This window comes from Streptopelia decaocto (genome assembly GCF_964273445.1).
Source record: "Streptopelia decaocto genome assembly, chromosome: 24".
In the NCBI taxonomy this organism is placed as follows: domain Eukaryota; kingdom Metazoa; phylum Chordata; class Aves; order Columbiformes; family Columbidae; genus Streptopelia; species Streptopelia decaocto.
In genome coordinates, this window is record NC_138679.1 from 3,823,533 (window position 1) to 3,849,114 (window position 25,582).

General features: G+C 63.9%; 4 protein-coding genes across 5 annotated transcripts; 3 read left to right on the forward strand and 1 right to left on the reverse strand.

Annotated features, from left to right (window-relative positions):
* The first annotated feature begins 1 nt into the window (after position 1).
* On the forward strand, positions 2–1,682 carry LRG1 (leucine rich alpha-2-glycoprotein 1). Of its 2 annotated transcripts, none has more exons than XM_082072089.1 (2): positions 2–258; positions 334–1,682. In XM_082072089.1, the coding sequence occupies exons 1-2, from the start codon at positions 110–112 to the stop codon at positions 1,418–1,420; spliced, it is 1,236 nt and encodes a 411-aa protein (XP_081928215.1). In that variant the 5' UTR covers positions 2–109; the 3' UTR covers positions 1,421–1,682. The 2 variants fall into 2 exon arrangements, with proteins under 2 accessions (XP_081928215.1, XP_081928216.1); XM_082072090.1 differs by having other exon boundaries at positions 6–258; positions 355–1,682.
* Positions 1,683–3,356: 1,674 nt separating this feature from the next.
* On the forward strand, positions 3,357–11,063 carry LOC309449634 (uncharacterized protein). Its single transcript, XM_082071894.1, has 16 exons — positions 3,357–3,429; positions 3,670–3,719; positions 3,797–3,992; positions 4,402–4,484; positions 4,572–4,791; positions 5,307–5,494; positions 5,581–5,694; positions 6,183–6,598; positions 8,134–8,334; positions 8,454–8,511; positions 8,744–8,939; positions 9,349–9,431; positions 9,515–9,812; positions 9,945–10,135; positions 10,210–10,326; positions 10,406–11,063. Exons 1-16 carry the CDS (start codon positions 3,372–3,374, stop codon positions 10,748–10,750), a joined length of 2,814 nt encoding a protein of 937 aa, XP_081928020.1. The 5' UTR covers positions 3,357–3,371; the 3' UTR covers positions 10,751–11,063.
* Positions 11,064–11,162: 99 nt separating this feature from the next.
* On the forward strand, positions 11,163–13,528 carry LOC309449635 (uncharacterized protein; the record flags this gene model as incomplete). The annotated part of the gene is made up of 4 exons (XM_082071895.1): positions 11,163–11,785; positions 11,893–12,088; positions 12,509–12,609; positions 12,701–13,528. Exons 1-4 carry the CDS (start codon positions 11,585–11,587, stop codon positions 13,526–13,528), a joined length of 1,326 nt encoding a protein of 441 aa, XP_081928021.1. The 5' UTR covers positions 11,163–11,584.
* Positions 13,529–13,892: 364 nt separating this feature from the next.
* Positions 13,893–24,641, reverse strand: HDGFL2 (HDGF like 2). The gene is made up of 16 exons (XM_082071949.1): positions 24,483–24,641; positions 22,157–22,233; positions 21,936–22,074; positions 20,130–20,309; positions 19,734–19,850; positions 19,524–19,595; positions 19,141–19,288; positions 18,875–18,950; positions 18,488–18,773; positions 17,482–17,576; positions 17,029–17,099; positions 16,608–16,678; positions 16,063–16,164; positions 15,755–15,968; positions 14,999–15,122; positions 13,893–14,855 (listed from the first exon to the last, which is right to left on the reverse strand). Exons 1-16 carry the CDS (start codon positions 24,552–24,554, stop codon positions 14,780–14,782), a joined length of 1,920 nt encoding a protein of 639 aa, XP_081928075.1. The 5' UTR covers positions 24,555–24,641; the 3' UTR covers positions 13,893–14,779.
* Between the last annotated feature and the right edge of the window lie 941 nt (positions 24,642–25,582).

Sequence of the window (25,582 nt, forward strand, 5' to 3'; positions counted from 1 at the left end):
TCCCCGTGCGGGTGCGGTGAGGGTGGGGAGGGGGTGTCAGTGCCGTGTCCCCAGGAAGCGCGGGGTGCAATGGGGACACTGGGGCGCCAGCACGCTGACCCTGCCGCGGATGCCAACACCCTGCGAGCTGGCAGCGATTTCCCAACCGACACGTGAGGCCGAGCCACCAACCCCCCCTGGGGTGACAGCCACCGAGGAGAAGGGACAGTCCCCGAGGAGCCAGGACGGTCGCGAGGAGCCTCGTCGGGACTTGGGAAGGTGAGGGCAGGGCTGGGGGGCTCAGAGCGGGGTCGGGGAGGGGACACGGCGCTCAGGGTGTCTCCCTGCCTGCAGCCATTGCCTCTCCCCCCCCAGGGCTTGCACAACCCTCGGTGACAATCAGCCCAGCGCCATGATGCCACCGGGCCAGATCCTGTGGGCGCTGCTGCTGCTGCTGGTGCCGTGCCGCGCCGCGCTGTGCGCCCCCCACCCCAACGCCACCCGTTTTGTGTGCACTGAGCCCACCCTGAGCACCTTTCCCTCGGGGCTGCCCCCCACCACCCTGGCCATCTCAGTGGAGTTCACGGCTCTGGCCACCATCGTCCCCACGGCGCTGGCCGGGCTGCCGCGCCTGCAGGAGCTCCATCTCTCCTCCAACCGCCTGGCCGCCCTCCCCGAAACCCTCCTGCGCCCCGTCCCCACCCTGCGTGTCCTCGACCTGACCAACAACCTCCTGCCCACCCTCCCCGCTGACATTTTTGCCACCACCCGCCACCTCCAGCACTTGGTGCTGCGGGAGAACCGGCTGCGGGCGCTGAAACCTGCCTGGTTCCGGCACCTTCCCCGGCTCCTCTGGCTCGACCTGGGTGACAACGCGTTGACCGAGGTGCCACCAGAGGTTTTCCACCCGTTGGGGTCCCTCCGTAGCCTGGATTTGTCCCACAACCGCCTGGTGTCCCTGGCGCCAGGTGCACTGGCGGGACTGCGGGCGCTGGAGCGGCTCGACCTGGAGGGGAACGGGTTGGGGACACTGTCATCCGCCACCTTCGCGCCCGCGCCCGCCCTGCGCCTCCTCTTCCTCCAGGACAACCAGCTGCAGGCGCTGCCCGCCGGCATCTTCGTCCCCTTGCGCCACCTCAGTGTCCTCGACCTGGCACGGAACCGGCTGCGGGCCCTGGAGCTGCCCCCCCGGCCCCCTGGCCCTGTGTTGGACCTCGACATCTCAGGGAACCCCTGGGACTGCGGGTGCCAGCTGGTGGCCGTGCTGCGGCGGGTGACACCGCGTCTCACTGCCACCCGGGACGCCGTCTGTGCCAGCCCCCCGCGCCACCGGGGACAGGAGGTGGCCGCTGTTGTCCAGGCTGGGGACACCGGCTGTGACCCCAGGGGGGACATGCAACACCTGCCAGACACCGAGGCAGGGGGTCTGGTGTCACCCTAGGTGACTCTGTGTGTCACCTCCCTCCCTGCCACTCTGTCCCCAGACGAGACGAGCTCTCCTGGGGAAACTGAGGCAGGGAGAGCAGGAGTGCAGCTGTCCCCATCCCAATGGCCCCTGTCCCCGTCCTGCGATGCCCACCCCAGTGGCCTCCAGCCCCTTCACGCCCAGCTCAGGCTGTCCCATATCCCTGTCCCCATCCTACCTGGCACATGTCCCTGTCCCCACCCCACAAGAGCACATTAAACATGGTCACTTGGTGCCACCGCACACACACTCCTGTGTGTCATCCTGTGAAGTCGCCAGGGGATGAAGCAATGACAGGCACCGTGTCCCCCACCTGTGCCTGTCCCACACCTGCTGTGTTCCCTTCCCATTCCCATCCAGGCTGGCCTGGTCCCCAGCGGGGCCACCACCCTCTGGCATTGCTCACAGCTGAGTGACACTGCTGTCCCCTGACCTGAGCACCCACAGGGACTCGGGGGGACCCGGGACCCTGTGCAGGCTCTGCTTGGCTTGGAGACACCTGGCTTGGGGACATTTGGTATGGAAAGCTTGACATAGGGACACGTTCTGTTGGGTCACTTGGTATGGGGACACCTGTGGTGGGGACATGTCATGGAGATGCTTGGCATGGGGACACAGGGCAAGGGGACACTTGGTATGGAGATGTTTGGCATGGGGACATCTGGCATAGGAACATTTGGTATGGGGTCACTTTCTAAGGGGACACACGGCTTGGGGACACTTGGTATGGAGGTGCTTGGCATCGAGACACCTGGCAAGGCGACACTTGGTATGGGGACACACATCAAGGGGACACTTGGTATGAAGATGCCTGGTATGGGGACACATGTCAAGGGGATGCTTGGTTTGGAGATGTTTGGCAAGGGGACACCTGGCAAGGGGACACCTGGCGGGGGGACACTTGGCATGGGGCGGTGGCTCGGAGCCCCTGGCCGCCCCCCGGGAACAGGTTGTCCCCTCCGTTGTCCCCGGAGCCCCCGGGGCAGGATCGGGCCCCCCCCCGCGGCCCCACGTGGGAGCTCTCACGTGGCGACACCTCCCAAACCCCGCCCTCCCGGACCCGCCCCTCACTTCTCATTGGTGGCGGCGCGTCCTTCTCCTTCGTTGATTGGCTCCCGCCGCCAACTATGAATTCGGCGCTGGGCGGGGGTCGTGGATCGCGACTGGGGATCGCGGTCACGACCGGGGGTCGCGACAGACCACCCCCTCCCGTAAGTACCGACCACGGGACTGTGCGGGGGCTGAAGGGCGGAATGCGGGCTCGGGGGCTCCCGAGGGGGTCCGGGGGTTCCCGAGGGGGTCCGAGGGTTCCCAGGGGGGTCCGGGGTTTCCGGGGGCGGGTCCGGGGGCTCCCCGCGAGTACCCGAATCCGGCCCCGCAGGGCCCGGGGGGGCTCCGGGGACTGGCGGGGGGCAGAGCCCACCCGGGCTGCTGAGAGCCCTGCGGGGGCCGGGGGGTCCCAGGTGTCCCCTGACGGTCTCCACCTCCGTCCTTCCGCGGGGGGTGCCCCCGAGCACCCCAGGGACCCCGAGGGGAACCCCCAGGGACACAAGGGGACCTGTTCCCCCCGGGGACCTGCCCCCCAGAGACCTAAGGGACCCCCCGCACGGACACAAAGGGACCTGCTCCCCCCGGGGACCTGCCCGCGAGGAATCAAGGGGACCTGACCCCTCCAGCCCCCTCCCAAGGTCCCCCCAGAAGTTGCCCCCCAGGACCCGGGGTGCAGCGAGACACCCCAAAGGGCAGAGACGCTGCGGGAGGGGTGTGGGGGGTCCTGGCTGCTCCGCTCCCTGCACGTGTCCCCGGGGCTGCCCCGGCCGAGGTGACGGTGACAAGTGGCACGTCCCCAGCACGGGCTTGCGAAAGACGGATCCAGCCGGCCTTCCGGCTGAATCACCCAAAACCCCCTTCCTGGCCCCAAACTGGGATGGGGGGACCCAAAAGTGGATGGGGGGACCCCATCCCACCTCATCCTGGTAGGGCAGGTCAGTCCTGACCCCAGGCCACCCATGACCCCCCACTTTGAGCAGCTTGGGGGCCTCCAGCTGCCTCCCACTCATGTCATGTTGGTGGGTCTCAGCCCGTGGAAGGGTGTGCTGGGGGGCTCGGCCCCACCATGTCCTGCTCTCCTCAGTACAGTGACAAGGGGACATGGGGCTTGGCCACCCAGGGGGGTCCCTGCTGGGCTCAGCCACTCATGACACCCCAACATCTTTCTCTTCCAGCTGCTGCAGCCATGTCAGCTGAAAACACCAAGGATGGGCAGGAGCTGAAAGTAGGGGTGCAAGGAGGGTTTGGGAGGGGGTTTGGGGCATCACTGGGGGCTCCGGCTCATTGTCATCCCCCCGGCAGAGCGTGGTGACGCGGGTGGCCAGCCTGGCCCTGGTGAGCTGCGCCTGCGGCGCCGTGTCCACGGCGTACACCTCCACCAAGGAGAGCCACCCCTACGTCAGGTCCGTCTGCGACGCCGCCGAAAAGGGGGTGAAGACGCTGACGGCGGCGGCGGCGAGCGGGGCCCAGCCCATCCTCACCAAGCTGGAGCCACAGAGTGAGTGGGGTCTGGGGGGGCAGCACCCCAGGGGCTTTGGGGTGCACAAAAAGCTGGCCCTGGCGGGGCTCTCGCAAGGCAGCAGGAGAGGAATAATCTGGTTTTGTGTCTCTAGTTTATATTGTCAATAAATAAGCATTAAAAGGGCTGGAGAAGCTGGGGGGGGCAGCACCCCGTGAATTTTGGGGTGCTGGCAAACTGACCTTAGCAGAGCTCTTGCAAGGCAGCGGGGTAGGAAGAAGCTGTTTTCTCATCTCTGGTTTTCACCGTGAACAAATAAACCTGCAAAGGGCTGGAGAAGCTGGGGGGAGCAGCACCCCATGAGTTTTGGGGTGCCCCAAAGCCTGGCCCTAGCAGAGCTCTTGCAAGGCAGCAGGATATCAAGAACCATCTATTTTCACATCTCTAGTTTCCACCGCTAATGAATACGCCTGCAAAGGGCTGGATAAGCTGGAGGAGAAGCTGCCCATCCTGCAGCAGCCCCCGCAGCAGGTAACATCTCCCCTGGGGGACACAGTGGGGGGGTCCAGCCCTGCGCGAGGCGCTGGGACAAAGCGTCCCTGTGCTGTCCCCTCCCAGGTGGTGGCCGGGACCAGGGAGCTGGTGTCATCCACGGTGAGCGGCGCGGTGGGGCTGGCGCGGGGCGGCGTGGAGAGGACGCGCTCGGCGCTGAGCACCGGGGTGAGCACCGTGGTGGGCTCCCGCGTGGGCCGGCTGTTGGCCACGGGGGTGGACGCGGTGCTGGGCAAGTCGGAGGAGCTGGTGGACCGATACCTGCCCGGGATGGACGAGCAGCCGGGTGAGTGCTGACTGTGCCGTGCCGCAAACCATCTCCCAAATTTGGGGGTGCCAAGCCCCCCCGGGATCCCCACCCTGTTGCTTAGCCCCGGTGCCCCTGTGTAGCCCCCCAGGTTAATACTGGGTGTCTCCGCAGTGCCAGGGCATCTCTGAGCCCCACATGGTGTCTGGGGCCACCACAGCACCGTGCAGGGGACGGTCCCCACCCATCGGGGACCCAAAGCCGGGGAATGTGATGGGTGAACTCTCACCTGGAAACCAGAAAGCAAATATAGCCCAGTGCTGCCCGCCTGGGTATTTATAGCTCGGCACGGGGTGGCAGTGGGCAGAGCTGGCCCTGTGTCACAGCAGAGGTGACCCGAGAGGCCACCTGACGTTGTGGTGACACCTCCACATGACCCGGTGACCAAGCATCCTGGAGCCTTGTCCCCGTGTTGGGGTGCGGGACTCAGGGGGCACATCCCAGCGGGATGCTCCAGTGCTGGATGGTCCAGCCCCACAGTTCTCACCCCACAGCCGTGACAGCGGGTGCCGAGGTGGCCTCGCGGGAGCGGCAGAGACGGCGGCAGAGCTGCTTCGTCCGGGTGGGCTCGCTGTCGGCCAAGCTGCAGCAGCGAGCCCTGCAGCGCTCGCTGGCTGAGCTGCAGCGGGCACGGCACAGCGCCCAGCGCGTCCTGGCCCAGCTCCACCGCATCTTCGAGCTGGTAAGGATGCGGTGGGGACCGTAATGGCCCCCATGCCAGCCCAGCACCCCCCCGGTGTGCTCCCACCTCCTTGTCCCTTCCCCCAGATTGAGCAGGGGCGGCAGAGCTTGGATGGGCCTCTGTACGGCACCCAGCGGCACCTCCACCGCATGTGGCTGGAGTGGAGCCAGCAGGACGCCGTGCCCATGGAGGAGAGCGAGGTACGGGGTGGGACTTCCCTTGGGGGACACCAAGGTACGGGGTGGGGGCAGCTGTACCCATGGAGGACACCAAGGTATGGGTTGGGATACTGTACCCATGGAGGACATCATGGTATGGGGTTGGGGGACCATCCCATGGAGGACACCAAGGTATGGGATGAGGGGACCATCCCATGGAGGACACCAAGGTATGGGATGAGGGGACCGTCCCATGGAGGACATCAAGATACAGGGTGGGTATCATCCCATGGTGGACATCAAGGTATGGGGTTGGGGGCCATCCCATGGAGGACATCAGGGTATGAGGTGACAGACCGTCCCATGGAGGACACAAAGGTATGGGGTTGGGGAACCATCCCATGGAGGACATAACAGTACGGGGTTGGGGACCATCCCATGGAGGACACCAAGTTACAGAGGTCTAAGCCAGGCCGGGCAGGGGGACCATCGCCCCCCAGGGCCACCGCTGCCCGCTGGCTGCCTTGCAGGTGGAGGCGCGGACGCTGGCCATGCTGCGCGGGCTCCTGCGCCAGCTCCATGCCGCCTGCACCCGCCTGGCCGCCAGCGCCCGCAGCTTCCCCGGCAGCGTGCAGGAGACGGCGGGACACGTGCGGCATGGCATGGAGGGCGTGCAGGCCTCCCTGTCCCGCGTCCACTCCATCCGCGACCTGTCGGATTTGGTGCTGGAGCAGAGCCGGGAGACGGTGACGCGGGCGCAGTTGAGCATCGACGAGCTGCTGGAGCACATGGGGCAACACGCGCCCCTGCCCTGGCTGGTGGGACCCTTTGCCCCCGCCCTGGTGGAGTATCCGGAGGATGTCCCCATCGAGATGGCCAAGTGGGAAGGTTGTGTTACAGTGGGGGGGACACACCACGTGCCCTCTCCCCCGCGGCCCTGCAGCCAGCGCTGAGACCCCCCTGTGCCACCAAACTGGGGGAGCACACACCCAGCCGCGGTGGTGAACCCCATCCCTGCCAGGGACGAGGTGACGATGGACTCGGTGACCCAGCGTGGGACCCCTGATGCTGCAGATAGGGACTTGTTTGGGGAGGGAGGGGACAATGATACGCGGAGGACACAGCGTGTGCCCAGCCCTGCCTGTCTGGGGGTCCCCACGGTGTCCCCAAGCCTGGAGAGTGTCAGGATTTCTTGGTTTAGTGGCTTCAAAGCACTTTAAAGAAGAATTAAACAACTTTTTAGGCCTTAAAATGATTCCGAGCCTGTAGCACCGGCTGTGGTGGAGCCGCCTCGTGATGCTGGGCTAACGGGGGGTCGGCAGAGCTGGGGGGGACCCCACGGAGAGGGTTTCACTGTTTGGGGTGCCAGGGTGGGGACAGCAGGACGGGTCCCAGCGGGATGCTGGGACGGGGCGTGCAGGGGTGGCTGGACTGTGAACTGTGGCCGTGTGGCACTGAACTTCGTCCTGGTTGTCACCACGGCGGGGCTGGGCCTGGGACACCCCCACACTGCAAGTGCAGCGTGGCCACGGCGCCCAGTCCCGTCCTACGGGAACCAGTCTGACCTCCACTGGGCAAGGTGCTGGGAACACGGGGAGCCCCGTGCTGGGGGATCCCCCTGAGGGGAGAGGGAGCTTGGGGGAGTCAGTGCGAGGGTGGAGGGGGTCGGTGCAGCCTCGCGTGGGGAATCCGGTGATGGGGGAGTGAAATCGGTCCCGGGAGAGTCAGTGACATCTGATCACATGGGATCCGGTCCCGAGGAATCCTGTGGCGGGGGATCGGTGCAGCCCGATCCCAATGGGGAATCTGGTCCCGGGGGTTCCCTGTCCCGGGGCGGGTCGGTACAGTCTGGCACGGGGGGGGCATGGTGAATCTCCTTCCCAGGGGTCACACGGTCCTGTGGGGATCAGCTTAGTCCGGTCCCGAGGAACTGGGGTCCGGGGGGGGAACCTTTCCCGGGGGTGGGTGTGTCGGTGCAGCCCGGACCGGAGGATCTGACTCCGAGGAGCTCGGTGTCCATGTAACCGGGTCCCGGGAGCTCCGGTCCCAGGGCGGCCGGTGTAGCCTGGTCCGGGGAAGGGTCGCAGCAGCCGGTGGGGGTTCTCTGTCCCGGGAGGGGTCGCAACAGCCCGGGGCGGGGTTCTCGGTCCCGGGAGGGGTCGCAGCAGCCCGGGGGGGGTTCTCTGTCCCGGGAGGGGTCGCAGCAGCCCGGGGCGTGGTTCTCGGTCCCGGGAGGGGTCGCAGCAGCCCGGGGCGGGGTTCTCGGTCCCGGGAGGGGTCGCAGCAGCCCGGGGGGGTTCTCGGTCCCGGGAGGGGTCGCAGCAGCCCGGGGCGTGGTTCTCTGTCCCGGGAGGGGTCGCAGCAGCCCGGGGCGGGGTTCTCTGTCCCGGGAGGGGTCGCGGCAGCCCGGGGGGTTCCCGGTCCCGGGAGGGGTCGCAGCAGCCCGGGGGGGGTTCTCTGTCCCGGGAGGGGTCGCGGCAGCCCGGGGGGGGGTTCTCTGTCCCGGGAGGGGTCGCTGCAGCCCCGGCCGCTCCGCTCCGGGCGGGTCGGTGCTCCCGGACCGCCCCGGGCCGGCCCCGGCGGGGCGGGTCCGGTCACATGCGCTCGGGGCCGGGCTCCGGGGCTACAAAGGGCGGCGGGGAGGGAGGGGACCCAGTTCAGAGCTCGGCTTGGGTTCCGGAGGTGAGTTCGGTCCCGGTTCCTGCGACCCCCTTGTTCTGGGGAGCCCCAGCTTGGTGGGCGCTGATCCGCGCTGGGTTTGGGGGGGTTCTGACTCCACTCTCGGCTCCATTTCCCCCCAGCCCCGCCATGGCCACCAGCGAGCCCGGGACGGCGCAGCCTAAGGCTGAAGAACAGCAGGTTAGGGGGGACAAGGGGTTTGGGGTGGGTGGGGTCCAGGCGGTCCCTGCTTGGGGACAAGACTTTGCGTTATTATCCCGCCCTTGGGTGCGCTTGGAGAGTCCTCGATGTACCCCAAACCTCAGGGTTTTGGAGATACGCAGTGCCCCCCATCCCCTGTGAGATTTGGGCATCCATCACCCCCAAGCACACGTTGACCCCCTTCTCACTGACCCCCTTCTTGCCCCCCCAGAGCATCGGGACGCGGGTGGCCAGCCTGCCCCTGGTCAGCTCTGCCTACGGGATGGTGTCCACCGCCTATGCGTCCACCAAGGAGAGCCACCCCTACGTCAGGTCCGTCTGTGACGCTGCCGAAAAGGGGGTGAAGACGCTGACGGCGGCGGCGGTGAGCGGGGCCCAGCCCATCCTCACCAAGCTGGAGCCGCAGAGTGAGTGGGGTCTGGGGGGGCAGCACCCCAGGGGCTTTGGGGTGCACAAAAAGCTGGCCCTGGCGGGGCTCTCGCAAGGCAGCAGGAGAGGAATAATCTGGTTTTGTGTCTCTAGTTTGTATTGTCAATAAATAAGCATTAAAAGGGCTGGAGAAGCTGGGGGGGGCAGCACCCCATGAATTTTGGGGTGCTGGCAAACTGACCTTAGCAGAGCTCTTGCAAGGCAGCGGGGTAGGAAGAAGCTGTTTTCTCATCTCTGGTTTTCACCGTGGACAAATAAACCTGCAAAGGGCTGGAGAAGCTGGGGGGAGCATCACCCCATGAGTTTTGGGGTGCCCCAAAGCCTGGCCCTAGCAGAGCTCTTGCAAGGCAGCAGGATATCAAGAACCATCTATTTTCACATCTCTAGTTTCCACCGCTAATGAATACGCCTGCAAAGGGCTGGATAAGCTGGAGGAGAAGCTGCCCATCCTGCAGCAGCCCACGGAGAAGGTAATGGGGCGGGGTGGAGGGAACAAACACACTTGATGTCCTCTCACAGTGCTGCTTAAGAGGCTTGTCCACCCCTTAACCAGCTCATCTCGGACACCAAGCAGCTGGTGACATCCACAGTGACAGGGGCCAAGGATGTCCTGACCAGCACGGTGGCTGGGGCCAAGGACGCGGTAACCAGCCGGGTGACGGGTGTGATGGACATGACCAAGGGGGCCGTGCAGGGCAGCGTGGAGCTCACCAAGTCGGCCGTGAGCAGCAGCGTCAACACCGTTATGGGCTCCACCGTGGGCCAGATGGTGGTGAGCGGGGTGGGCTCCGTGCTGGAGAAGTCGGAGGAGCTGGTGGACCATTACCTGCCCATGACAGATGAGGAGCTGGGTAAGGAGCTGCTCACAACCCCCGAAGATGTGCCGTGGGCTGGGGGGTGTGGGTAGAGCCCGGGCAGGGGGATGCTGGTTCTCCATGGGGTTGGTGGTTGGGGGGACCACCTCAGCAGCTCCTCTCCCCCAGCCAAGCTGGCCACAGCTGTCGAGGGCTTCGAACCCGAGCAGCAGAAGCAGCAGCAGAGCTACTTCGTGCGCTTGGGCTCCCTCTCGACCAAGCTGCGGAACCGAGCCCTCCAGCACTCGCTGGGCAAGCTGCAGAGCGCCCGCCGCAGCAGCCAGGACGTGCTGGCCCAGCTCCAGTGCACCCTCGACCTGGTAGGACCCATCCCACGTGCCCCATGCCACCTATAGCGGTGACAACACCCATGCTGGGTTCTGTCTCCTCTCAGGTGGAGCAGGTCAAGCAGGGCATGGACCAGAAGCTGCAGGGAGGGCAGGAGAAGCTGCAGCAGATGTGGCTGGAGTGGAGCAAGAAGCAACCAGGTGGTGACAAGGTGCCACCGGAGGTAGGTGGAAGGGCAGGGGGGAGGTCCCCAGGGCCACCTGGTGTGTCCCCCCACCCCTTATCGCCTTGTCCCCCCGCAGCCGGTGGAGTCGGGGACGCTGGCCATGCTGCAGGGCTTGACGCAGCAGCTCCAGAGCTCCTGCCAGCCCTTGGTGTCCAGTCTCCAGGGTCTCCCCGCCAGCATCCAGGACACGGCGGGGCAGGTCCGGAACAACGTGGAGGAGCTCCGGGCAGCCCTGGCCTCTGCCACCTCCCTGCAGGACGTGACGGGCAGCGTCCTGGCCCAAGCGCGGGCCCGGGCCGCCAAAGCCCGGCAGCTGATGGATGAGCTGGTGGAGCACGTGGCCCACAACACCCCCCTGACCTGGCTCGTGGGACCCTTTACTCCCTCAGGCCAGCAGCTGGTGGACCTGGAGATGAAGTAGCAGCCTCTGGGGTGGGGTGATGTTGGTCCCCCCCCACCCCAAGCCTAGTTAGGAGCATCTACTAACCCCTGCCTGGCCCACCTTGCCCGTAACCATAGTGCCTGCCTGTACGGGGACCTCCTGCCTGCCCCAAGTGCAGCTCTGTCCCTTGTTACCTGTGCCAGGGACATGCAGTAATGTGCCTTGGTCCTCCCCAAGTGCCTGTGGGGTCACCTCTAACCCTGGCTGGATCCCCCCGCCCTGTCTGTGGTGCCTTTGAGCTCTTGGAGGGTTGGGGGTGGCTCATGAGCAATAAACTCTGGTTAGTTTTGCACTGGACTGAGGCTTCTTCTGGGGGGGGGGCAGGGTGGTAACAGGGGTGTCATGGCTGTGCCCCCCCCTCCGCAGGGGTTTGAGGGGTGATGTCACAGAGTCTCCGGCTTCTAATGGAATGACTGGAGGGGACAGCAGGTGCTGAGCCCCCAGGACACCGGCCTCTTCCCCCCCACCCCCAGCAGAGCCCATGGCTGAGGGTGAGGAACAATCCCCACCCCCCAGCTAAGGCCAAGGGACCCCCATGTCCCGGGGTGTGAGGACAAGAGCAGGAGGTGACACCAGGGCTGTCCTGGGAGCAGCATCTCCCATCCCAGGGCCCAGACAGGCTCGTTCTGGGGGGGCTCAGGCCCAGCCTGTCCCAGCAGCAGGGTCTGATGGGGGACCAGGAGCTCCTCACCCCCCAGGAGTGAGGGCCAGCACCCCATACCTCCCAGTCCATCTGGTGGCATCCTGCTCTGTCCCCCCAGACCAGGGTGTCACCCACACCATAGGTGACGATGGCTCTGGGGCTCTATCCTCATGATGGCAGGGCTGAGCAGGGGCCCCCCAGCACCATTCAGCCCGCACAGCATCCCACCACGGGCATGGCTTGTCCCAGAGATGCCATTGGGGCTCCATGGCCCCCCTTGCACCCCAGTGTCAGCACTGTGCCCCCCGCTTCCCACAGGCAGAGCCACCTGGGACCCCGCAGAGGAGGCCACCGCGCAGCCACCCCAGCAGGTACCCTGTCCCCAGGGGCTGTGACCCTGCCTGCGGTCCCACAAGTCCCTGGAGGGGACCAAGTGTTTGGGAGGGATATCTGACCACAGCCCCCCCCTGCACCCCAGGCTGCCCCCCGAAGGGGTCCCCCCAGGCAGCCGGGGCTCCCCGAGGACCCCGGGGCCAGCGACCCCTCGCTTGTGAGCACTATCGTCTGTGCTGTGCTGGGCCCCCGGGGGGTCCAGATCGTGTTCCACAGCATGCAGCGGGCGCTGGACACGTCCCAGAGGTGGCTGAACCGGCACCTGAGCGAGAGGCAGGCGGGTAAGAGACCCCGGGGTGCTGCTGGGGGTCCCCATGGCCCCTTTGTCATGGGATGCTGCTGGGGTCCCCATGTCCCCTTCCTCTCAGGGCACTGCTGGGCATCCTGGTATCCACCTTCACTCTGGGATTTTGCTGGGTGTCCCCATGTCCCTTTTGCTTTGGGGTGCTGCTGGGCATCCCCATGTCCCCTTCATCTCAAGGTGCTGCTGGGCATCCCCATGTCCCTTTCGCTCTGGGATGTTGCTGGGGGTCCCCGTGTCCCTTTTGCTCTGGGATGTTGCTGGATGTCCCCATCACCCAGGATGCTGTTGGGGGCCAGCATTCCATCTCCAGCCCCGCTCCCCACACTGTGGAGGGGCCAGATTTGCCTTGGCTGAGTTCTCTGGCTCAACCGCCTCCTTCCCCTCTGCTCCCTCGCAGATGAAGCCCGGAGACGAGTGGTGGCCATAACACAGCAGCTCTGGCCGCGGCCACCAGACATCCGCCCCCAACTTGCCCGGCTCCAGCGCGTCCTCGGCCTGGTGAGAACTGCTCGTTCGCAATGCCGGGGGGTGCCGGGGGATCCCCACCGTGCCCAGGACCCCCATCCCCATGGTGCCGTTCCTCCCGCAGACGGACTCCACGCAGGAAGGTGGCGGCCCGGAGGTGTACAGGACCATGGTGACGGTGCGGGCACAGGTGGCGGCTGCGGGTTGGATGCTGGTGCAGCAGCTGTGGGACGTCTCGGCCAGGCTGTGGGACGTCTCGGAGAACCTGCGGGCTGGGGCCGAGAGGCTGCGGGTGCCGCTGAGCAAGGCAGCGTGGAGAGCGCGGCGCAGGGTGGCCGAGCTCCGTAACGTCTTTGTCCAGGTCGGGTCCCTGGAGGAGCTGCTGGTGGTCGTGGTGACCCGGGGAGAGGAGGTGGTGACCCAGGCCTGGCAGGCGCTGGGGGTGTTCCTGCTCCAGCACCCGGCACTGGGGTGGCTGCAGGACGCTGCTGGGACAGCGAGACAAGACGCCACTGATGCTGCTGGGACAGCGAGACCAGACGCCACCAATGCTGCTGGGACAGGGAGACCAGACACCACTGAGGCTGCTGGGACGGTGGCACTGGACACCACCAAATCTGCAGAGATGGTGACACCAGACACTACCAGTTCTGCTGAGACGGTGGCATCAGGCAGCACCAAATCTGCTGAGATGGTGACACCAGACACCACTAATTCTGCTGAGATGGTGGCACCGGACATGACCAGTTCAGCTGGGATGGTGGCACCAGACAGCACCGACGCTGCCGCGATGGTGACACCAGACAGCACCGAGGCTGCCGAGACGGTGACACCAGACAGCGCCGAGGCTGCCCAGACGGTGACACCAGACAGCGCCGAGGCTGCCGAGACGGTGACACCAGACAGCGCCGAGGCTGCTGAGCCACCAGACACTGCCCCCCAAGACCCCTAAGGGTGCCCCAGTTTAACCAGCCATGCGAGGATCTGAAACCACCAACAAGGCTCTGCTCACGCTGATGTCCGTGTGCTGGTGTTATTCTGTCCCCTGGTGCTGCAATGGCCAAAGGCAAGAGGGGAGTTTGCGGGGGGGGGCGTGATACAAGCCCCTTGCCGGGCCAGCACAGGGTGGTGACATGTCCCAGTGTCCCCATTTCCCCAGCATGGGGTCCGTGTTGTCCCCTCCTCTCTTACATGTCCCCAGCCCTGCACCAGCCCCCCATATCCCCCCCATCTTCGCCATTTCTCCTCCCGCTTCCCGGCAATTGGGTAAAAGGCACATGGGGCTTTTTATATTTATTTATATATTTTTTTTGTAGGTTTTGTTTGGGTTTTGTTTACGGAGCATGAAATCAGCTTCTCCCCAAGGGCAGAGTTACAGCAAGAGCAGCCTCAAAGGGGGGTGGGGGGGTCCCTCCCACTGCGCTGGCACAAACGAGGACGCGGCAGCTGGTTGAGCTGGGAACATCTTTATTTTTACATGTACAAAAGCTTCAGATCTTTCGCAAAAGAGCGGACAGACAGACGGCCCAAGATGCTGCCCAGCACAAGGCAGGATGCTGCCACGGTTCAGTCCCTCCCTGGCTGAGATAGGAGAGAACACACCGGTTTTATTCCGGTTTTAACCCAAAAGCTGCCTCCCTTGGGGCAGAGGGACCTGGCTCCAGCAGCGGCCTCTGGCCAGAGTGAGGATGATGATGGTGGGGAAGGGGACTTGGAGAAGCCCCCGTGTCCAAGGCAGAGCCAGGTTGGGCTGTCCCGCTCCCCTCACCAGGGACAGGGACACCCAGTGGTGCCTGGTCCTGGCTTATGGGGACATTTTCCAATCCCAGGTTGGGGGGGGACACTCCTGCCCTCCCCTTGTCACAGTCAGCGATGCCTCAAGAAACAAGACACTAGGGCTCCTTGTGTTTTGTTTTTTCATTAAAAAACCCTTTATATTCATTTCATGGCGGTTGAAATCACAAGAAATTTTGTGGGAGGGGAAAAAACAAAACAACCAAAATAAAGAAACCAAAATTCAAACAAAACAAAAAGAGGGGACAAACACAGACAACCAGCACAGCCCCCCCGTGGCCGGTGCTTTGGCGGGACGGGGGGCACAGGACAAGATCTAGGACATCAGCTACTGTGTGACTTAGTGAAGTAACTCAAGCAGAGGCTGCTCTGCCGTTGCAGCCCCTCTTCCTCCTCCTCCTCCTCCTCCTCAGCTCTCCTCGGTGTCATCCGCAGCCTCTGCCTCCCCGCGACCAGCTCGCTCGGCCTTGGGATAGTCCTGCACGCTGCAGGGGAAACAGAGCTCAGTGTCCTCCTTCCCGAGCTGGGAAAAGCCCAAACACCCCCCAAAATTCCCCAAAATCATCCATAAGAGAGCCCAGCGGGGACATGAATCAGATCCTGGGCAACTCCCGCTCCCCGCGCTCACTTGTTGTGCGTCTCCTCAGCCGACGCCTCCGGTTCTCCAGCTCCCAGCCCTTGGCTTTTGTCCTTCTCCTCCGTGCCCTCCGCTTTTTGGGACAGGGATTCACCATTCACAGGTCCTGATAAGTCTAAAAGGGAAGAGAGAGGCTCAGGCACTCCACCCCCATGGGGTACATAGTCCATGTCGACCCCGAGGGGCTGTGCAACACATGGCCATGGGTTGTCCCCATCCAGGCAGGGGACACCCAGACTAGAGCAAGAGGACCCCAGGCCTGGCCTGACCCCGATTGCTATGAAAAGGGCCCCAAAGACTCCAACCCCTGCACCCAGAGCGGATTTTCCCCATCAGCTCCTCGGGGAAGGCTCCTGCAGCATCGCCAGGATGTCCCCGGGCAGGGTGGAAGATCCCGCTCCCCAGCGCCTGCCAAGAGCCGGAGCCGGCGGCCCAGGGCGGCTCCACATTCCTGCAGCTCCCGGGGCAGCGCTGGGGCTGGCAGAGGAGCCGCTGGCCCAAAAACCAGCCCCGAGGCTCCCAAAGTCGGGGTGGGGTTCGCCCTCTGCTCCCAGTGCCGCCAGCACTCCCCGTCCCGGCCTTTCCCCCTCCTGGCACCGTGAAACAGGACGGGAGGTGACACGTGGGGCTGACTAACCCTGCTGCCACCAAGGCCAAGAGCCACCCTTGTTTGTAACCCCAGGGGGAAGTGCTGTGTCCCCGTTTGTGTCCCCAGGGAGCAGCGCTGGGACACACAGGGAACGTTACCCGCGTTTGTCTCCTCTTCCCCCTTCTCGTTCCGCGTCTCCCCACCCGCCAGCTTCTCCTGGCCCTTCTCCGCCTCCCCCTTGTCCTTCTCCGTTCCAGCTTTGTTGGCTTTCTGGATCGCTTCCAGCTTTGGTCCCAGGACACGCGACTTCAACCGGGTGTAGACCTCAGCAGCTTTCTCCATCACGTCCTTGTTTGCTTTATAGCGACGGATCTGCACCAGAAAAGGAAGGAGGGACGGTGTGGCAGCCGGGGGGCCCGCGCAGGCGCCTCGCTCTCTGCAGCGGGGACTCAGCCCTCTGCCCTACCTTCTTCAGCGTCGCCACCACGTCAGTGTGCTTCTGGAGGATGTGAGAGGTGACCTGGAGTGTGCCCAGCTCCTCCAGCGCGTTCAGACACCGCTTGATGTCCTGCAAGGGTGACGACGAGATCAGCAGCTGCCTGGAAGTCTCCCCGTGGGCACCCAGGGCAGCGCGGTGTGGAGCACAGTCCCCTAATGCCACCCAGCACCCCGAAAGGGAATCGTAGATTCAGAATGATTTGGGTTGAAGGGACCTTCCCAGCTCCCCCAGTGCCCCCCCTGCCATGAGCAGGGACATCTTCACCAGCTCAGGGTGCTCAGAGCCCCGTCCAGCCTGGCCTGGGATGTCTCCAGGGATGGTTCATCCACCACCTCTCTGGCCAACCTGGGCCAGGCTCTCACCACCCTCAGGGCAACAATTCCTCATGTGTAGATGAGGAAGAGGAGATTCAGTCAGGCCCAGCACCCCCATGTATCACAGCCAGGCACGGCTCACACGGTGGCCGAGGACAAAGGGACCTCCCAGGCCAGGCCAAGGCTCTCAGAACTCACCGGATTATCCACTTTCAGCGCAAACTTGATCTCGCTGTGAAGTTTCTGAAGTTTCTCTTCCACTGTGGGTTCTGGAGCAACAAGAAAGACAGGCTGACACATCAGGTCACCAGGGCAGCACTGCCCGGAGCCCTGGACCTCTCCCCCAGCAAGGGTTTGGTTTCCTCCTGCACCTCCAAGGTCAAGCAGAGCCCCAGGGACCTCTCCAGAGATGTGCCAAGATGGGGAGGGATGCAGCAAGCTCACTGTCTCTGCACACCCTGTCAATATTACCCAACACGATACTGGGACCACAGCAGCGCTGGGAAGGGCCCCAGTACAACCACACTGATCCTAGCGGGAAAAATCCCTTCCCTGGGAGGGGGGAACCAACCCTGGTCCCCTTCTCTCCCTCTGTGACAGCAAACAACAGCTTTCTCACCCTTTTTCTTCTCCATCCTCCTTTCAGGGATGGGCTCAGATTTCTTCCGGCCTCGTTCCACTTTCACAGGTCTGCGGGAGGAAAAGGAAAGAGGTAAAACGGTTATGGTTCAGGTGAGGGTAACGAGAAGGGTGACAGCCCCCGTCGGCACGTCCCCCCCGCACAATTCGGGCAGCAGAGCCCCATGGCGCTCCACCCACACTCCCCGGGACTGCAGAGAGGCACAGCCCCAATGCAACACCCCAAGGACCTGCCCCCGCGATGGAAAACTCCAGGGTGTCCCTCAAAACCTTCTCCAGCCCCTCCAGGACGGGGGGAACCGCCCAGCCCCCTCCAGGTGCTGCTGGCCCAGGGGAGCCCCACGGGAGCCCCATCCCCACCCCAGGGTGGCAGCTGGAATGGCCCTGTCCTCAGAGGAAGGGAAGCACCGGTGTGGGGAGGGGAGATGCTGACTTGTTGCGTGGTTTCTCCTCTGCTCGGCCCCTCTTCTCCTTCTGATTTGGTTTCCTTGACAACTCCGAGGGCTGCTTCTTCGCAGGCTTCTTTACCTTGGAGGAGAGAACAATGCAGGCGAGAGCGGCAGAGCCCTCCCCGCTGCGGGAGGGTGACGGTGCCACATTCCGGCAACGCGAGCAGCCGGCACCCATCACACCACCCCTGCGGGTGCCTTTGGGTGCAGGGGCATCCCTGCACAGGATAAAAAAGGCATCATAGAATCATTTTGGTTGGAAAGCACCCTCAAGATCAGAGTCCAACCATAACCCACCCCATGTCCTGAGAACCTCATGTCCGTCTGTCCAGCCCTCCAGGGATGGTGACTCCAGCACTGCCCTGGGCAGCCTGTTCCAATGCCCCACAGCCCTTTGGGGAAGAAATTGTTCCCAGATCCAACCTCAACCTCCCCTGGCGCAACTTGAGGCCGTTTCCTCTGCTCCTGGCGCTTGTTCCTGGGGAGCAGAGCCCAGCCCCCCTGGCTCCAAGCTCCTTTCAGGCAGGTCAGAGATCAGAAGGTCTCCCCTCAGCTCCTGTTCTCCAGCTGAACCCCCAGGTCCCTCAGCCGCTCCCATCACACTTGTGCTCCAGCCCCTCACCAGCTCCATTCCCTTCTCTCAACTCGCTCCAGCACCTCAAGGGTTTTCTTGGCACGAGGGGACCAAAACTGCCCCCAAGATTTGAGTCTGGCTGCTGCTCCCTCCGGCTCCAGGAAGCAGAGGGAACAAATCCAGTGACCGTGGAGCAAGGGACGGAACCATTGGGATGCAAGACCCACAGCTGGATGGGGCGTTCTGGACCAGGGAGAGCCCTGGCATGGATGTGCCTACGGACACAAACCTCCCCAGCGCTCGTGGGCCACCCCAGACCGAGACAGCAGGTCCCTGTGGCTCCTGGAGGTCCCTGCGACAGCAGGGAGGTGACAGGCTACCTGTCCGTCCCCAGCTCCCCTTGGTGCTGCACTCACCTCTTTCTCCAGCTCCAGTTCAGAGTCTGAGGAGGACGCGGCCTTGGCCCGGCCTTTCCGGCCCTTTTTGGCCACTTCATCCTCCGCGCTGCTGTCTGAATCCGAGCGCACCTCCTCGCCCTTCTCTGCCTTCTCCTTCCTCTTCTCCTTCTCCTCCTTCTCCTGCTCCCGCAGCCGACGGATCTCTTCCTCCTGCTCCCTCTTCCTCTTCTCCTCCAGCTCTCGCCGTCGTTCTTCGTCTCGCCTCTTCCACTCGCTGATGCGATCCACGTCACTATCGCTGTCGCTGCCAAGGACAGAGCACGCTTGGACCCCTCATGCGGAGGGGAGGTGGGTGACATCGCCCCAGCCCAGCTCCACGGGTGACAACGTCCCAGCTGATCTCACCTGTCACTGCTGGAGCTGGTGGGGACACGCTCGGGCTTCGGTTTCCTGCCCCGGGGCTTGGGAGGGGGTTTCTCAGCTGCAAGACAACGGGGAGATGTTCAGCAGGAGCCCTGGGTGTCCCTCTGTTAAAACAGCCCCAAATCAGGGGGGCAAAAGGCTGTTGGAAGGTGGCCATGACAAAAGGGGACCCCAGGAGCCCCCAGCCTCACGTTCTCTCCAGCCTGCGAGGAGGACAGCGGTGGTGGAAGAAGCTTCCTGGGCCTCACCTGGCTTCCTGCCCCGCGGAGGCTTCTTCACAGACACGTCCGAGTCCGAGTCGGAGTTGGAATCCGACTTGGTCATGTCCACAGTCGCGTTTCTCATTTCCAAATCTGAGTCCACTTTGGAGTCTGAGTCTGAGCCGGATTCCACTTTCTGCAGGTAGAGAGTGAGCGGGGTTGGACCGGGAGGGTGGCAGTGGCTCAGCAGCATGCTCAAAACCACAGCAATGCGCCCCAAAACACAGCAATGTGCCCCAAAACCACAGCAGCACAAGGCACAACCAAGTCAGAGGCACCAGCGAGGTCCATCCTGGTGCTTTGAATCTACACCCAGCCCGCAGCAGAGCCCTGATGTCCCCCAGCCCGCTCCACAGACCCCAGACTCTTACCTTCTTCTTCCTCCCCACTGCCGGCATCCTCCGCGGAGCTCTGGCCACCGGCTTCTTCTCAGGAGTGAAGTCCTGAAGGAAAACACAGGTAGGAAGATGAGGGAAGAGTCTCACGAGGGTTTCAGAACGGGTCAGGTTCCCTCAAGCTGTTGCCCGCGCAGACGGCGATGCCGCCACCCTCCGCACAAGCCTTTCCCCAAACCCTCTCACCTGGTCGCTGTTTTTTTCTGACTCGGAAGACGTTTCCGAGTTCTCCTCTTCTGACGGGGAGGGGCTGCCCTGATCCAGGTCACTGGAGGATTTCCGAGGCCGTTTTGTCACTGGCATCTGATATCCAAGAAGTGACAATGTCAGAGAACCTATCGCAACAGGCCCTGCTCGAAAGTCTGTCCCCATCTTTCTTATCAGCCCCTTTTAAGTCCGGAAAGGCCACAATAAGGTCTCCCCCGCGCTTCTCTTCTCCAGCTGAACACCCCAACTCTCTCAGCCTGTCCCACAGCAGAGCTGTTCCAGAATCAGATCATTTCTGTGGCTCCTCCACCCCCTTTCCAACAGTGACCCCTGCCCAGGACACCCTCCCGTCCCCACCTCAGCCCCCACACTCACTTTCATAGCCAGCGATTTCCGCTTCATCCCGCTGTGGTCACTGCCTTGATCCGAGTCCTCATCGCTTTCCATTTTCTCCGTGGCGACTGCAGCCATGGCAGCATCTTCCTCATCGTCACCCGCATCGCTTCCCGCCATCGGGTCGTTCTCGGGAACGTCGCTGTCCGAGGAGCTTGTGGGCTAAAGACAGTGGAGACAAGAGTCGTGTTACTGTATCGCCCCGAGGGGGCTGTGGTGCACTGGGGGGAGAGGAGAAGGGGCACAGTGGGGTGAGGAGCGATGGATGGCAGAGATGTGGGTGCAGGAGCGTGGGATAGCCCCCCCATGGCACAGAACCCCTCAGCATTGCTCTGGGGCAGGAAGACAACGTCACCAGCCCTTCAGCGAGGACATTCAATCAACGACCCCCTTCTAACTCCTCTGCCCCTCACCCTGAGACCACCAGCAACGCCTTCTCCCTCTGGATCCCACAGCTCAGCTTCCCCCGTCCCCAAATCCCCGCACTCTGCCACAGACCCCGGAGCAGCCGAGACCCGACAGCCCAACGGCGCCAGACACGTTGGGTGGCTCAATTCAGCCCCCTCGGTGCCAAGGAGCAGCCGTTCTCTGCTCAGCTGGTCACCGGCCCTCGACGCGGTTCAGGAAAATGTCCACACAAGGAGCCCAGCACGGCAGCCACAGCTCTTCCCAGTTGGGATCTCCAGTGTCCTGCTCCCTCGTTCCCATGTAGGGAAGGTCTCCTGGCTTTCCATGAGGTTCCTCATGCAAGGACGTCGCACCCAAGGGGTCTTCTGGAGCTGGGAATCTTCCAAGTCTCTCCTTGTCCTTGACTGTTCCTGGCAACTCACTTCATTGAGGTCTCGAAACCAAAAAAGATCTCAACTTCAGGCTGTTCTTCTTTTGGCCACAAGATGCAGTTGGTGTTTGTGAACCCGCAGCCTTGGCGGAGCCGCTGGTGTCACCTCGGTCCCTTGATCGCAGCAGATCCTTCACCAACAGGTTTTCTGGGAGGCCCTGGGCGACACAGGTGCTGCTCCCTCAGCAGCACCAACCTCCCACCCAACAAGCTCAAGCTCTCCAGGTTTTCAAGCATCTCCACCATCTCTCCTAACCCTGCACCTGTGGTTTTGGGTCCAACCATCTCCCACAGCCACTCAAACCGCATCCTCTCCCCTGCGCTGGCAGCGGGGGCTCATTCCCCACGCCTGCCCCCCTTCTAAAACACCTTGTATTGGAAACTCATCTTAAAAACCTTCCTCTGCCTCTTCAGACCAACTGCCTACAGAGCTGCCCTGGGTGTCCTCTTTGAAGATGGCTCTACAACCAATCGTATCATGCAACGATGGTTACAAAATACCCACACAAGCCATTTTGACAGCAAAGAGCCGTCTCCCAGCCTGCTCAAGGAGCAGCTTTCAGGTCAGGACCTTGGAAACGGATGAAGAACGGGCCTGCCCAACTGTCCGGGCACAGGTCTGGGAGCTGGGAATGAGCAAACCTCAAGTTCCCACTCTGATAACAAAACCCTCTGTGGTTTTGGGCAAGCGGCACAAAGCACATCCCCGATTCCACCTCGAAAATGGGGCAAAAGCATCTTCCTCCAGAGGAGGAGGAGGAGGATGAGGAGGGCTGACCCCCTCAGGAAGGGAGAGGACAAGGCAGGGAAGCTACTTCAACCCCGAGAGAGCCGAGCTGGAAGCGCGTAGACACCAGAGCAACGGGAAGCAGGAAAAAAGAGAGCGATCGGGAGGAAAGCAGAGCGGGAGGCAGCCACGGCCTGGCAGCCCCGCGCGGGCCCGCACTCACCCCTGGGGCACTGTAACTGGCGTGAGGGTTGTTCTGGATTTCCCACAATCCCTCGTTGAAGCCTTTTCTCTTGTTTGGTTTCCCATATTTGTCTTTATATTTTTCATAAGGGAAGAGATCTTTAGGGCCCAAGAAGGCGCTGGAGAAGAAACAAAGCAGAGGTGAGGCCGGAGCGGAGGCAGCGGGACAAAGCCCCGAGAGGAGAGCGAGGCAGCGCTTACGTCTCGTGGGTGCCGAAGAAGAAGATGGGGTACTTGTTCGGTGGGGGTTTCACGGCGCCGTCCGCGATGTCATCGATCTGAAAGGAAACCCAAAGCAGGAGGTGGTCAGAGAGAGCGGCTGGAGCACGTCCTCCGCAAGGCACGTCAAGCCCCCGGCTAGCAGCGTCGGCAACCTGCACCTGCTTGGAGGCAAGCACGGCAAGAAAGCACCCGGCCGGGGACGTCGCTACGCACGAGAGTCCCGCTGCGGCGTCTGGATCTCTAGAAGAGTAACAGAAGGAATCCGGCACGGGGGCTCCGTGGCCAGAGCTCGGCGCGAGGTCGTCTCTCTCACCGCCCGGGGAAGCGCGGGCCTTGTGCTACTCCCCAGAGATCCATCGCACCGGCCGCCTCGGCGGGGGGGACGCCCGAGGGAAGCCCCTCCAGCCCGGGGTTGGGGGGCGATTGCTCCTGAGGGTCCTTCCAGGTTGGAGACCGGCCGCAGGAGCAGCCCCTGCTGCCAGCGGGACGCGTCGGGGGGTCACCCCGTCTTCTTCCCTGCGCCCGTCCGGCTGCTCCACGTGGTCGGGCGGGAGCCTCGGGGTGCGCAGGGGGTGCCCCATGTGCTGGGGAGGTCTTCGGGTTGCGGGGAGAAGCGTTCCCCAAAAGAGCAAGCGAGCTAAAAGCAGGAGGGGCTGCAGACGCCGGCAGCGCAAGGGCTCTCCTGGAAGGAGCGAGTCCTGTCGGCGCCATGCGGGCCGTGGCAGCGCGGGGACAGCGTCCCAGATCTCCCGGCATGGTGTGGCCAAGCGACAGCATCTCCGGCACCCGGAGCCTCCCCGGTACCCACTGGCCGCGATCCCGCACAGTCTCCACCTGCCAGTCTCTCACTATCACACACCTTCAGCCAACAAACCCACTGATGGCGACCACCGCGGAGCCCCCGTCCGAGCCCCCGAGCCGCCTCACACTTCCCTCGGGAGCTTGTCCGACACCAGCCCCCACGCCTCGGGTGTCACCGCAGCACAACGCTGTCACCCAGCCGGCAGGACCCCGTGTCCCCTGCCACACGCGCTCCATCCGCGCCCCCAAACGGCACCAGCACCCCACGAGCGCTCAGCACAGCCCCCACGCGTGTCACACCCAGGCGCTGTCCCCAGTGTCCCCACCCAGTGCTGGGTGACATCCATGCTGGGAAGGGGAATGGGGGATGTCTGCAGGGGCAGGGTCCTGTTGTGCTGGGGGGATGAGGATGAGGAGGGAGGGTGAAGGGCAGGGGGTGTGGGGGACACCCCATCTCTCTCTTGGTGCAGATGCCAGCATGGGAGTCCCAGTCTTGTGCTGGATCTCCTCCCAGTGCAGGTGCCAGCATGGGACCCCAAATTCACGTCTGGGCCCCCCATCCCAGTCTGGGTTTGTCCATCCTGATACAGGTGCCACCACGGCACCCCCTTCCCGGGATCACACCCCAATTCCAGTTTGGGTGCTGGTGTGGGGTGCCCCATCCCCGTGCAGGACCTCATCCCAGAACGGGACCTCGAATTCCAGTCTGGGACCCCCACCCCAGCACAGTGCCCGTACAGGATCCCTGTGCCAGCACCGAGCCCTCACCCCAGTACAGGTGCAGACATGGGGTTCCCCGTTCCACCACGGGATTCCGGTACTGGGTCCCCATCCCAGTCTGGGTGCTGGAATGGGCCCTCCCATCCCGGTACAGGACACCCCATCCCGGCACCGGGTCCCATCCCGGTACCGGTGCTGGTACCAGAGCACGGGCTGTCCCGGTCTGGTGTGGGTGCTGGGATGGGACTCTCCACACCAGTACAGGGCTGCTGCAGATCCCCCACCTCAGGACACGCACCGGGCTGGGTCCCTGCCCGGTTTGGGACACCCCGAGCCGGTACAGGGTCCCATCCCGGTAGGGACCCCCCTCCCGGTGTGGGATGCTCCATGCCAGGGCCAGAACGGTGCCGTTATGAGATCTCCATCCCAGCAGGGGTGCTGGTACAAGTCCCTCATGCCAACACCGGCCCCATCCCGGGGCAGGTGGGGGTACCGGGGCCCCATCCCGGTACCGGACACCCCATCCCGGTACCGGACAGACACCCCATCCCGGTACCGGACACCCCATCCCGGTGCAGGTACCGTTATGGCACCTCCATCCCGCTACGGGCTCCCCACCCCGGGACAGGAGGCGGTGCGTGTCCCCATCCCGGTACCGGCCCCCATCCCGGTACCGCCCCCCATCCCGGTACGGCATCTCCGGTCCGGCCGGGCCCCCCCCGGCCCGGTGCGTCCACCCCCCTCCCAGGTGCGTTCCCAAGCCGGCGCGGTCCCGCGGTCTCACCCGGGCCGGCCAGTGCGGGTAGCCCTTCATCTTGGCGAAGACGAGGTCTCCGGGTTTGAAGCTGTGCGGCATGGCGGCCGCGGGCGGGGCGGCGGCGGAGGCCCAGGCCGCGGGCAGCACCGGGCAGCGGGGCGGGAACGGCCCGGCCTGCAGGATGTCCCGCCCCCGCCCGCGGCGCCAGATCCCGTTGGCTCGGCGCCGCGTCGCTCCGCTGTCTCGTCCAATGGAAGTGAGGCGAGGGCACGCCGAGATAACGGGATTGGGCCGCGCCGCCAGTGGCGCCGAAGCGGGGGGCGCTGGGGGGGCGTGGCCAGAGGGGCGGGGGAGCTGCGTGGGACGGGGCTGGAGGAGGAGGCTGGGGGGAGGACAGGGACGTAGGGAGGGGGACAGGGCCATAGGGTGAGGGTCAGGGCTATAGGGTGGGGGTCATGGCTATAGGAAGGGGACAGGGTTATAGGGTGGGGGACAAGGCCATAGGGTGAGGATAAGGGCTGTAGGGAGGGGGACAGTGCGATAGGGTGAGGGACAGGGCCATAGGATGTGGGACAGGCCATAGGGAGGAGGACAGGGCTATAGGGAATGGGACAGGGCAGCCGAGGACTCCCTGTGCCCCAGGACTGAGGGGCCTGTGTGGTTGGGGTGGCAGGAATTGTCCCTGGGACGAGGACAGGGCCACCAGCACTGGGGGACAGGGTTAGCCCAGCTCTACCTGCCTTTGCTTTTAAAACTTGAGCTCAAGGCAGCTAAGCTGGAGCTAAACAGTGCAAGGAGCCAGGCTGGAAGCTTGTCTAGTTCTTAAACCTGGTTTTAACCCAGGCTGGTGTCTCTGCAAGGCCACGGAAACACAAAGGGTTTGCTGCCCGCGCCAAATCCCCACTTGACGGGGTGACAGGCGCCAGCAAGTATGAAACACAAACCACGCTCAGGGGAGAAACGATTTACAGGGCGCCTGTGGGCTGGGCAGAGCTGAGCGGGACCATCTCGGTGATCTTAAAGTTCTTGTCCACCCTAAATGATTTGATGAACCATGGGCAGTGCCTGGTGTGTCACCCACAGTGTGACAGGGACAGTGAGGGGGAATTAGTGGAGTGAGGGGTGGC